The sequence below is a fragment of the Haliotis cracherodii genome, unplaced genomic scaffold (genome assembly GCF_022045235.1).
Source record: "Haliotis cracherodii isolate W230 unplaced genomic scaffold, xgHalCrac1.p SCAF_13, whole genome shotgun sequence".
NCBI lineage: Eukaryota > Metazoa > Mollusca > Gastropoda > Lepetellida > Haliotidae > Haliotis > Haliotis cracherodii.
This window is the reverse complement of record NW_027266268.1, coordinates 7,894,963-7,908,576: the sequence shown is the minus strand read 5'-3', so window position 1 is coordinate 7,908,576 and position 13,614 is coordinate 7,894,963. Positions and strand designations below refer to the sequence as shown.

Sequence of the window (13,614 nt, the reverse complement as noted above, 5' to 3'; positions counted from 1 at the left end):
ACTCCCTATCAGTCCTCATTAATGTATTCCCAATTAGTCCTACATTGATGTATTACCTATCTGTCCTACATTGACATATTCCCTATCATCCAATATTGACATATTCCCTATCAGTCCTCCATTAATGTATTCCCAATTAGTCCTACATTGATGTATTACCTATCAGTCCTCCATTGACATATTCCCTATCAGTCCTCATTAATGTATTCCCAATTAGTCCTCATTAATGTATTCCCTATTAGTCCTACATTGATGTATTAGTACTATTACCTATCTGTCCTCCATTGACATTTTCCCTATCAGTCCTCATTAATGTATTCCCAATCAGTCCTACAGTGATGTATTCTCTATCAGTCCAACATTGACATATTCCCTATCAGTCCTCATTAATGTATTCCCAATTAGTCCTACATTGATGTATTACCTATCTGTCCTCCATTGACATTTTCCCTATCAGTCCTCCATTGACATTTTCCCTATCAGTCTTACAATGACATATTCCCTATCACTCCTGCATTGATGTATACCCTATCAGTCATTCACTAACGTATTCCCTATCAGTCTTACAATGACGTGTTCCCTATAAGTCTTATATTACAATGACGTATTCCTTATTGCAGGCTTCGGATGCAGGCGAGTACAAATGCATCGCCGTCAACACTGCCGGGACATCAGAGAGCCGAGCGACAGTCACAGTCTGGTGTAAGATAATATGTCTTCTGTGGTCAATGTAGTACTAATCCCATCCAACACAATACTGAAATTTGTATCAGTTCTTTGCTGTGTCGGCTTAACTATTTCTGGTCCCCCAGCAATATCTGAATGATGAAAGATATTAATGTTTTTATGAAATGCTCAGTATTGGAGTGGCTGTAATGTGAACTGATACTTTGTGGATTCAAGTGAAACTTGTTGACATTACAGGAAGCTATCAAGCTATACCCAAAGGCTAGAAGACCTAAAGTAATGGAATACTCTTCTTGCACATGCCACTAGAGTTATAAGTACTGCCTCAATATCTTGTGTCTTGCAATAGATGGGTAGAAAAAAACATGATGCTTATGATAGTTCATTGATTTAAGCTTCATTTTGGCATAAAGCAGCTCTTGGAATGAGTGTTTGATGGCCTCAAGAAAGGATTCACTGCAGTGTTTTGTACAGATGCTATACTTCAGAGAAAAAGATAGTATATATATATAACCATGTTCATCTTCCCAAGGCAAAGGAGTCAACAATAAAAGTTCAGTTTCCAACCTTGCCAAACTAAGCTGGAATTTCATGACTCTGTGATAGTGCCACCATTAGTCCCTTCTATGTCCCGCCTATTAACCAATCAGATTCCCTTCTCTGATTAAAAAAAATGGCGGAACCCGGTCAAGACGATCGGAACGATAATCAAGATCTGTATTGTAATAAAACGGGTGACATCAAGTCACTTGAGCACCTTGATTAAAAACATGAAAAGATTTGGAAAATATGTGTTGACGCCAGGGTACACATGCTTTGCAAATCCTGCAGTCGGCTGAAATCTGCATGTTGAAATCCATGTTGACAATCCTGATATCGATTTCGTAACACGATTTTGATTGGACTGTGCGATAGTCCAGTTAGTCCAGCCAAAACACAACTCCGGAATTCCAGCACAGTTCAGAAAGGGTGGAAACTGCACTCTCTTTGTCGGTCAACTCCGGAGATACCCATGATAGAAACAAGAAATTGTGATTTGATGGTGATGTTTTTTATATGGGTATCATTGTTGTGTTTTAGGCATTAAGTTTGCAGTGTTTCGGCAACTGTTTTCTGCCTAGTAATGTTTCAATAACGCTCCTAAGATTTGGGTCAAATCAAATTTTAAGTAAATAGATTTCTTTTGTCACACAGGCGGTCGAAAACCATAAGTCAACGCTGTCTTTATTGATGTGACAGTTTGAAAATTTCCTTGTAACACATAGCAGAGATGGAAGAGTCACTATGAATCACATGGGATTCTCAGTCCAGTAACTTGATGTTGCTCTGGCTGTGGGGGGTCCCCAGTGAATAGTATAGATTGTTCTTATGTGTCTCAGTTTGTGTGTTTACTCTTTCCAGCTGAACCCACATTTAAGATTGAACCACCAAAGAGTCAGAAAGTCGACCAAGGGGAGACAATCATTATAGACTGTACCGCAAGTGGTGACCCTGAGCCTGATATGTATTGGTGGAAGGAGACCACGCCCCTCGTATCCTCCGGACGCATCACTGTACTGCCAAACAACTCGCTCAGGTAACCTGATTTTGGGTCCAATTATTTAAAAAGATAGAAAAGAGGTCTAGAAATGTTGTTAAGTGCACATTTCTATTGGTTCAGTGTTTTGGGCTTAAAGTGAAAAGCATGAATGCTGAACATTCCGGGAATGGGGTGAATGCTGAACATTCCGGGAATGGTGTGAATGCGGAACCTTCTGGGAACGGTGTGAATGCTGAACATTCCGGGAACGGTGTGAATGCTGAACATTCCGGGAACGGTGCGAATGCGGAACATTCCGGGAACGGTGCGAATGCGGAACATTCCGGGAACGGTGCGAATGCGGAACATTCCGGGAACGGTGCGAATGCGGAACATTCCGGGAACGGTGCGAATGCTGAACATTCCGGGAACGTTGTGAATGCGGAACATTCCGGGAACAGTGTGAATGCTGAACATTCCGGGGTAGAATAGGTCTTCAGCAATCCATGCTTGCGATAAAAGGCGACTATGCTTTTTGTAAGAGGCGACTAATGGGATCGGGTGGTCAGGCACCCTGACTTGTTTGATACATGTCACCGTATCCTAATTGGGTAGATTTATGCTCATGATACCAATCACTGGATTTTCTGGTCCAGACTCAATTGTTTACAGACCGCCGTCATATAGCAGGAATATTGCTGAGTGTCAACACAAAGAAACAAAACACACTTATGTATATCTGCTTAAATATTTTGTCTTCTGACATCTTCCATTGCTCCCGATGTAGGATTGTGGCAAGCCAGTTAGATGACTCTAGTCTATATCGCTGCTTTGCCACCAACAAGCTTGGCAAGACCTTCGTAGAGACGGATTTGAAAGTGGTAGGTGAGTAGATGACTTTGTCACGTCAGATAGTCAGACAGACAGCGGTTCTGTTGTAGCAGCATCTACATCATTAATTTCCATATGAAAACATCATAAAAAATCTGCTTGTTTTAACACTGTGTATCATTAATGACTTCATAAGAAAATGGAATCCACTAAAAATTAAACTGTTGTGACACAGGAGATTCATCATGGACTAGTCAGTAATCAAGATTTGACCGGATTATATTTGTAATATTTTGGTTACATCCACAAGACTTGCAAATTTTTGAGAATTATTTTATTTCTTTAAACTGAGATTAAATTGTAATATGTTCAGTCAGAATTTTTTTTATATTACTTAAACGGAACACCCGATTCTGTCATATTACTATAGGTCATCTGGCATGGCATGACAGATCAACTATAGTAATATAATCGGGTATTCTTTTACTTCTTTTTAGTAGTTTGTATATTATGATATCAAGGAAGCCAACTGGGCAAGATTTGTCCAATCAGCAAATTATGTCTTCTCTTCCTTCAGTGCACGGCGGCTTCTCGGAGTGGGGTGAATTTGGGGAGTGCAGCACCACGTGCAGTGTTGGGCTGCATTTCCGCACCAGATCATGTGACAACCCTCCTCCAACCAATGGTGGCCATCAATGTATTGGGGCTGCACGGGAAAGCAAATCCTGTATAAGTGGGGAATGTCCAGGTAGGTAGAATTAAGTCTGAATGGTATGTTTGGCCTAGTTGTGTATTTACAAAAAGGCGTGACAATTCTCTGTGCAGAGTTGCTTCCCTTTGGTGTGCCCAAACACTGTGATCATGGATTTGAATCCAATATTCAGCATGATTATGATTTTTGATTTGTCAGCACTACACCTGTGCTTGTGCAAAGTGGTGAACATCTAAGACATGGGCCACTTTGTGCACATAAAGCTGACAACCAATGCTTGCCATATGAGGTGTCTATGCCTGACGTAAGAGGCAACTAACGGGTTCAGATGGTCAGACTCGTTAACTTGGTTGATGCATGTTGTCATATCCCAATTGCCTAGATTAATGCTCAAGATGCCAATCACTGGATTGTCTGGTCCAGAGTTGATTATTTACAGACCACCGTCATATAGCTTGAATATTGCTGAGAGTATACCCGTGCTTGTTGGTTTCACCGAAGTGGTAAACATCTGAGACCTGCATCACTTCGGACTTTCCTCCCACATTAAGCTGACATGACGTGATATAACTGGATTACTGTTCAAAGCGGGATTAAACCCAACTCACTCACTCACTCACTCACATACACTACTTGTTAGGATTTAGCTGTGGAATATGTCTAATCAAGACTTGTGTCAGACTGATGTTTAAATTGGTTTACTCGTGATATGAAAACTTAAAAAGACATGTACATGTACAACAGTTTATTTTGTGAAACACTGGCTACTAAAACAGATTTATTAATGTGTTGTTTTAGTTTGGGAGCTCTTGAACATTGAGACACACATGAAAGTCCAAGACAGAAACTGTTGGTAAACAAGTTTTGAATTCATCAACAATCAATCTCTGTGTTGCAGTGGATGCCAGCTGGGGAAACTGGGGTGCGTGGAAGTCGTGCAGCAGTTCGTGCGGCCCCGGCCAGCGGACCCGGTCCCGTCGTTGTGACAACCCCCCACCACAGTTTGGGGGACTCCCCTGTGAGGGGGCCGGAGTTGATGAGTCACCTTGCAATGTCCGATCCTGTCCAAGTAAGTTCTGCATTGACATAACCATGCTCCATGCTACTGTGTGATGTTGATGTATGTGATATGTATGACCCTGAAAGGAGTCCCGACCAGACTAGGTCCCCAGTAATCCTTGCTTGTCTCCCTGTGGAGATTCTTGGGCACAGGTCCCTACTAACCCTTGCTTGTCTCCCGGTGGAGATTCTTGGGCAGACTAGGTCCCCAGTAACCCTTGCTTGTCTCCCGGTGGAGATTCTTGGGCAGACTAGGGCCCCAGTAACCCTTGCTTGTCTCCTGGTGGAGATTCTTGGGCAGACTAGGTCCCCAGTAACCCTTGCTTGTCTCCCTGTGGAGATTCTTGGGCAGACTACGGCCCCAGTAACCCTTGCTTGTCTCCCGGTGGAGATTCTTGGGCAGACTAGGGCCCCAGTAACCCTTGCTTGTCTCCTGGTGGAGATTCTTGGGCAGACTAGGTCCCCAGTAACCCTTGCTTGTCTCCCGGTGGAGATTCTTGGGCAGACTAGGTCCCCAGTAACCCTTGCTTGTCTCCTGGTGGAGATTCTTGGGCAGACTAGGGCCCCAGTAACCCTTGCTTGTCTCCCTGTGGAGATTCTTGGGCAGACTAGGTCCCCAGTAACCCTTGCTTGTCTCCCTGTGGAGATTCTTGGGCAGACTAGGGCCCCAGTAACCCTTGCTTGTCTCCCTGTGGAGATTCTTGGGCAGACTACGGCCCCAGTAACCCTTGCTTGTCTCCCGGTGGAGATTCTTGGGCAGACTAGGGCCCCAGTAACCCTTGCTTGTCTCCTGGTGGAGATTCTTGGGCAGACTAGGGCCCCAGTAACCCTTGCTTGTCTCCCGGTGGAGATTCTTGGGCAGACTAGGTCCCCAGTAACCCTTGCTTGTCTCCTGGTGGAGATTCTTGGGCAGACTAGGGCCCCAGTAACCCTTGCTTGTCTCCCTGTGGAGATTCTTGGGCAGACTAGGTCCCCAGTAACCCTTGCTTGTCTCCCTGTGGAGATTCTTGGGCAGACTAGGGCCCCAGTAACCCTTGCTTGTCTCCCTGTGGAGATTCTTGGGCAGACTACGGCCCCAGTAACCCTTGCTTGTCTCCCGGTGGAGATTCTTGGGCAGACTAGGGCCCCAGTAACCCTTGCTTGTCTCCTGGTGGAGATTCTTGGGCAGACTAGGTCCCCAGTAACCCTTGCTTGTCTCCCGGTGGAGATTCTTGGGCAGACTAGGTCCCCAGTAACCCTTGCTTGTCTCCTGGTGGAGATTCTTGGGCAGACTAGGGCCCCAGTAACCCTTGCTTGTCTCCCTGTGGAGATTCTTGGGCAGACTAGGTCCCCAGTAACCCTTGCTTGTCTCCCTGTGGAGATTCTTGGGCAGACTAGGGCCCCAGTAACCCTTGCTTGTCTCCCTGTGGAGATTCTTGGGCAGACTAGGGCCCCATTACTCAAGAATGTTAACCTTTGGGGATTCTGGAGCAGAGTAGGTCCTCAGTCACCCCTGCTTGTCTCCCTGTGGTAATTCTTGGGGAGACTAGGTCTCCAGTATCTTTGCTTGTCTCCCCTTGGTGACACTTGGGAAGAGTAGGTCCCTGTATCCGGTATGTCTTATCTTTTGGGATTTCAGGGAAGAATACATCCCCAGTATACATGCTTGTCTCTCCATGTGGATTCTGAACCATAATCTATCCCTAGTATCCAGTGCTTGTGTAAGCAAGGATTATATCCTACCTAAATATTATCCCGTAGAAATTTTTACTCGAGAGTATAGTATCCTACCTTAGTGCCACACTGGTATGGGTTCAAATTCATAAGGGAGAATCATCCTGATACCAGAGAATTATATCCCCGGGATAATAAATAGGGTAGGATAATATTCACTCTAACACTTGTCTTCCTATGTGGATTCTGAACCATAACAGGTCCCAGTATCCAGTGCTTATCCTCCAGTGGGGATTCTTTTACTGGGGATACTGAAGTTTCATGAAGCATTCATGAAGAATTATGAATATAGAACTCAGGACACATATGCCCTTCTACAATTAAAAAAATTAAATGTGTTATAACTTTGAAATAATGAGTCCATCACTATTTGGCTGAAATGTTACCTCTGTTGTGATGAATTTTTACTCATTCAGTCAAAATTTCTTGCATTCATTTGCTTTTACAATGTCTGATGAAACAGAGTTTGAAAAAGTCTTAATTCGCAAATTAGTTGATGGCATCTGGGGAGAGTGGGATCCATGGAGTCCTTGCAGCGCCACCTGTGGGGAGGGGCAGCAGGCCAGAGAGCGCAAGTGCAACAACCCTCGGCATCAGTTTGGGGGACTTCCTTGCCCAGGGGCAGGCATCGACAGACAGGCGTGTCGAACACAAGCCTGTGCAGGTATGCATGGACATATTTATTTCAGGAAGGACCTGTCATTGTGCCCTGATGGTGTGTGTCAGTGTGCACTGATGGTGTGTCCTGATGGTGTGTCAATGTGTACTGATGTTGTGTCAGTGTGTCCTGATGGTGTTTCAATATGCCCTGATGGTGTGTCAGTGTGCCATGATGGAGTCAGTGTGATCGGATGGTGTGTCAGTGTGATCGGATGGTGTGTCAGTGTGTCCTGATGGTGTGTCAGTGTGTCTTGAAGGTGTCAGTGTGCCCTGAGGGTGTGTGTCAATTTGCCCTGATTGCTGTGTCAGTGTGCCCTGAGGGTGTGTGTCAATGTGCCCTGATGGTGTGTCAGTGTGCCCTGAGGGTGTGTGTCAATGTGCCCTGATGGTGTGTCAGTGTGCCCTGATGGTGTGTCATCATTCCCTGATGGTGTGTCAATGTGCCCTGATGGTGTGTCAATGTGCCCTGATGGTGTGTGTCAATGTGCCCTGAGGGTGTGTGTCAGTGTGTCCTGATGGTGTGTCAGTGTGTCTTGAAGGTGTCAGTGTGCCCTGAGGGTGTGTGTCAATTTGCCCTGATGGTGTGTCAGTGTGCCCTGAGGGTGTGTGTCAATGTGCCCTGATGGTGTGTCAGTGTGCCCTGATGGTGTGTCATCATTCCCTGATGGTGTGTCAATGTGCCCTGATGGTGTGTCAATGTGCCCTGATGGTGTGTGTCAATGTGCCCTGAGGGTGTGTGTCAGTGTGTCCTGATGGTGTGTCAGTGTGTCTTGAAGGTGTGTGTCAATTTGCCCTGATGGTGTGTCAGTGTGCCCTGAGGGTGTGTGTCAATGTGCCCTGATGGTGTGTCAGTGTGCCCTGATGGTGTGTCATCATGCCCTGATGGTGTGTCAATGTGCCCTGATGGTGTGTCAATGTGCCCTGATGGTGTGTGTCAATGTGCCCTGAAGGTGTGTCAGTGTGCCCTGATGGTATGTCAGTGTGCCCTGATGGTGTGTCAGTGTATCCTGATGGTGTGTCAATGTGCCCTTGTGGTACGTCAGTGGGGGTTTTGGGAGGGTGTAACGTCTTGTGTTTCGTCCACTCTAAGATTTCTGTCTTGTGGTGTGCATCCCCCTGTGATGAACCCTGAATACACATCTCACAGAAAGGAGATGTGAATCATTGTTCCTACCATCAACAACTGTTTTGCCAGGCCAAGATAATCAACATGCTGTGTAAAGTACCTTACAATAATCCAATAGACTGTAGTCCAACCAAGTTCTTCAGGAGCAAGAATCCTATGGAAGAAATTATGGATCTGTTTCTCTTCAGTTGACGGCAACTGGGGTCAGTGGATGGACTGGACGTCATGCAGTGTGTCATGTGGTGGAGGGTCCCGGACACGGGTCCGTCGCTGTGACAACCCTCGCTCGCAGTACGGTGGCGCGGACTGCGTCGGCCCCGAGCAGCAAGTGGACTATTGCAACAGTGAACACTGTCCAGGTAAGCTACGTTGACCACATGAGTCACACTGTGCGGGTAAGATACACTGCCCAGGTGAGTGACGTTTGGTAGTGATGATGTGTTCGTTGCTGTAGTGACAGTGTAGTTCTTGTTGCTGTGATGGTGAGGTTGTTGTAGTGATGTGGTTGTTGTAGTGATAGTGTGGTTGTTGTAGTGATAGTGTGGTTGTTCTCTTGACAATGTGGAGGTTGTTTTAGTGATGGTGTTGTTCTTGTTGCAGTGCACGGCAACTGGGCGCTGTGGAGCACCTGGGGCGAGTGTAGTCGGAGTTGTGGCGGAGGACAGATGAAGAGGTTCCGCACCTGCACCAACCCGATCCCCGCCAAGGGAGGGAGGCCATGCACAGGACATGGAGAGGAGATCACCGAGTGCAACCAACAGCACTGTCCTGGTCGGTATCTGACACTGTTCAATGTCATATGCCTGGAATAAGTCCATCACTTACATCTCCCGTTGTAATAATCAGATTTAAGGTCATGGTATATTATCACTGTAGACTGGAATATCTCTAATAACGCCCATACTGTAAACCAGGTGAATCATATCTGGTCCATATTGCTCTTATTGTGATGTCTTGGATATAAGCCCAAGATTGAAACCATGTCTGGTTTGTGCCTTTTGGACAGTGGTCAAATGTTACAAATATTATATTTGTGATAACACTTTCTTAGTAAAGTACAAGTTCTTATACCTTTTGACATTGAGTCTTGTCCTAGAACTTGTACTTTCCCAATGTTATCCCAAATATTACATTTGTTACATTTGACCACATTTGACCAAGGCATTGTGTATTCATAACTTTCTCTGTGCGAGCCATTCCAGTTTTGTAGTTTACTAAGAAAGTGTTATCCCAAATATAACATTTGTTACATACCTATTTTGGGCTATCAGATATTGACTCTAATCCCAGTGTATACTGGATTGAAATATTGTTACAGTTAACATCTCCTTGGCTATTTGGATATAAGCCTGGAGACTCATACAAAGTGAATGTACATTGATACAAAGTGAATGTACATTGATACAAGGTGAATGTACATTGATACAAGGTGAATGTACATTGATACAAAGTGAATGTACATTGATACAAAGTGAATGTACATTGATACAAGGTGAATGTACATTGATACAAAGTGAATGTACATTGATACAAGGTGAATGTACATTGATACAAAGTGAATGTACACTGATACAAAGTGAATGTAAATTGATCTTCTCTTATTGAACAAGTTGGTGTGGATTCTGGGAGTATTAAGTTTCGGTGGCAATAAATGCATCATGATAACCGGGGTATGGAAAATAGATTAATGAGCAATTCTCATCTTTCACCTCAAAATTTCCTCTTCCTGTAGTCGACGGCAACTGGGATCCATGGGCAGAGTGGGGAGCATGTTCCAAGACATGTGACTACGGGACGCGGGAGAGGAGGCGGCAGTGTCTACAGCCGCAGCATGGTGGACGTCCATGTCTGGGCAACGGTGTCCAGGTGGGCGAGTGCATCACCACAGCTTGTGACAGTGAGTATGACTTTATCAAGGAGGGGTAGTCGATGCTTCACCATGGTGTATGAGAGTACATGCTCGAGGGGTAGTCGATGCTTCACCATGGTGTATGAGAGTACATGCTCGAGGGGTAGTCGATGCTTCACCATGGTGTATGAGAGTACATGCTCGAGGGGTAGTCGATGCTTCACCATGGTGTATGAGAGTACATGCTTGAGGGGTAGTCGATGCTTCACCATGGTGTATGAGAGTACATGCTTGAGGGGTAGTCGATGCATCACCATGTTGACTGAGAGTACATGCTTGAGGATTAGTCGTTGCATCACCATGGCGTATGAGAGTATATACCACGGGGGTAGTCAGTGCATCAGCATGGTGTGTGACAGTGAGTATTGACACCATCGTTGGTGGTGGTGGGGGGGGGGGGGGGGGTGGAATGAGGGTTGGTGGCGATGTTATGGGGTTGTTTTTTCTCAGAACTTTTTTCTTCTTTTTCTGAAAAGTTAGGGAGATAAACTGAAATACATTCTCTTCTATTTCTTGGGAAAAATATGGACACAGTATGGGTATATATTTATTCATTGATTTTGTAGTAGAAAATCCGAAAGATTCACCAATGTGTACAATACTACAGTTATATGTACTTGTTGGTAAGGGATGTTTCTTGGTCTTGAGACAATCAGATGGTACAGGGCACCTGTTTGTTCCAGCCTCCCCCAGGACTGCTGAGGGCAATCTTGTCGGCAACATCAACAACATCGACATCGTGGAGTCTACCATCGTATCGGAGATGACCCCAACTGACTCGGGCATCAGGATTAGGGCCAGTATCAGGAATGTCCCCAGAACTATCGGTAGGCATAACCAGACCAACAGATAGATGTTTCACAGACTGCCCTACTTCATTGGTAGATTATGCAGTTTCCATAGTGATTGATGGCAATGAATATGACCACTACTACAACTGCCTTGTAATTGCTGCCATGACTTAATATACCACCCCTCATGACCCTCGCAGAACCTGGCCATCTATGTGAAAGTTGGGGACCAGTTCAAAAGTTACTGTAAAATATTGTAATATAGATTTATTCAAGTTTCAGAATGATGTTTTTATATGTTATACTGGTAGTAGCTGTATATTTGTATACCTTAGAATAACCTCAGGTTTTGAGCTTTAGTTATGGTCTTTTCCCCCATTGACGACATGCCAAGAGCAGCCTTTTGAAAGTTGCATGAAGTGGCAGTAAAATCATTACCTACCTACTGCACTAACTGTTTGAATGGCATTCAAGCTGGAGTGACAACAACCAAGTGATGAGATGTATAGATACATGACATGTTGTGATAAGCAGCAGATTAACATTGACAACAACAGGTAATAGATAACAAGTAGCACACAGATAATTGGATGAAGCCAAATGTACAGTATGAATAACAAATAGTACACAGGTAATGAGTGAGTGAGTGTTGTTTTTTTTACGCCACACTCAGCAATATTCCACTATTCCATATTGGTCTGGAAATAATCGAGTCTGGACCAGACAACCCAGTGATTGACTTCATGAGCATCGATCCACGCAAATGGGATACTATGACAGGCATCAACCAAGTCAGCGATCATAATTAAGATCCTAATCTAGTCTTTTACAAGATTAGATCTTCCTAGGCAGACAAGATGTAATACCCTTGATCTCTGTTGATCCAAGGTTTCCAACAAGTAACCCCCCAAAGAAGTAGTAATTAAAATTAATTGTGACTGCGGTGACACCGCCCAGTAGATATCCACACCAAAGAACAAGACAGCAAACCAGGCCTCCTAGCCATCAATTTAAGTTTGACTGAGTCCAAATCCTCTCAGCCAAACATCAGGACTTCACCCAAAGAAACTCTTAGTAGGTATACAAGTCTGCTTTGATCAACGGATGATCAGGGATATTACATCTCATCTTCCTATGAAGATCGAATCAAGCAATAGACCATTTTAATTAGGATCTAATCAGCTTGTCACAACTGTTGAATCCTTATCCTATCTGAACATCTAGCTTCAATACCCGTGAATAAAGTTCTTGAGTGTACAGCCTCTAAAAAACAATTCACCCGAACACACCCCAGCATCACCATGGTCATGCACTGTAATCCCATACATAGCTACCTACACGACTTGATCACGTGATGACCTCTGCCACATTATTGTCCTTCTCGTTGCCATTCAGTTGAGACGTGTAGTGTCAAGGTTAAAGAATATAGTTGTTGCAGTCTTTTTAACTGATTTCACTACTACATGATGATGATTTCCATATTGCATCTGGAAATATGAGCAAGAAAGATCCTCTTCACCTAGCCTCTTCAATGCTCCAAGGATAGTCAATCATATGATCTACACTTAAAAGACCGCCTCACCTCGGGACTGACATTCTCAAGATCAGCTATCTGAGGATTGACTTTCTCAGGTTCAACTGGTTGCTCTCAGGATCGCTCCCTGTCGGATCACCATCATGACGGAGATTCCGCTCCTATGATTATCGGCATCAATGACAGGACTTTCAAGCTTGTGATTCCTTCAGTACGGCACACTTGCAGACCACCCGCATGGATGGGAGAGCTACCCTCCACTTGTACCCTCACTGGCAGGATTATCCTGTTGCTTTGTCCTACACTGACTTCTGCTTCTGCACTGGATATTACCACTCTCCTTATTGTTATCCACTTTTCGATTGTTTTTGACATGAGGAGCCTTGTCATTCTTCTTCCTCTCAGAGGTGTCACCAACAGCCACTCATAAGAATCGCCGTTAGCCGAGTCGCTCCTGATCTGCTTTTTTGTTTCCAGTTCGGGTTCCTTCTGCCTCGTAAGTACCGGTCCCTCCTGTGACACTTTCTCTGCCCACTCTGCCACTCCCTACCTCATGGGACCATAGAGACTAGGCTAATGACCCAGCACCGAGCGATGAATGACTTTTGCAAGCTGTGACCCCTGTCCTCCAGCATCGTTTCTGACTACCGACGGGCAACAGCCTGGATAGCTCGACTTCCTCTCCGACTCTCACACATTCTGCTCCTCCTGGCACAGCTTTTCCAGTTCCTCTGATTGTGGATCATGTGCTGGCTGACAAAGATATGGATCATTAACCCTAAACTGCATCCTCCTCTGGGTGATTTGAAACCGCTGACCCTGCGCTGGTCCTTCACTGGATCACAGACCATCTTTGACGTCAACGCAGTACTTCATCCAATGATTGGTTATTATGCTTTGCCATACCCTCTGCCAGCTCTATGAACATTAAGCTCCCTCACAGGCCTTGCCATCGCCTGCATTCCCCTTGATTTCTTGTGGAGGATTCCGGGACGCCTGGCATGTCTGAAACTGTTTCGGCTCCAGAACTCGACATCGATCTCTCAACCCTTTACCCTAAGCTTTGGTTGACT

The 13,614-nt window shown here is 45.0% G+C and overlaps 1 protein-coding gene across 1 annotated transcript in view; it reads left to right on the top strand.

The window, feature by feature from the left end:
* LOC139459568 (hemicentin-1-like) overlaps nt 1–13,614 on the top strand; it is a 125,387-nt gene that overhangs the window by 77,062 nt on the left and 34,711 nt on the right. The window contains exons 42-51 of the mRNA XM_071241121.1: nt 621–702; nt 2,089–2,263; nt 2,994–3,091; nt 3,615–3,785; nt 4,648–4,818; nt 7,015–7,185; nt 8,496–8,666; nt 8,908–9,078; nt 10,040–10,204; nt 10,900–11,043. Coding sequence (XP_071097222.1) covers nt 621–702; nt 2,089–2,263; nt 2,994–3,091; nt 3,615–3,785; nt 4,648–4,818; nt 7,015–7,185; nt 8,496–8,666; nt 8,908–9,078; nt 10,040–10,204; nt 10,900–11,043 — 1,519 coding nt within the window. The remainder of the gene's footprint in view (nt 1–620; nt 703–2,088; nt 2,264–2,993; nt 3,092–3,614; nt 3,786–4,647; nt 4,819–7,014; nt 7,186–8,495; nt 8,667–8,907; nt 9,079–10,039; nt 10,205–10,899; nt 11,044–13,614) is intronic.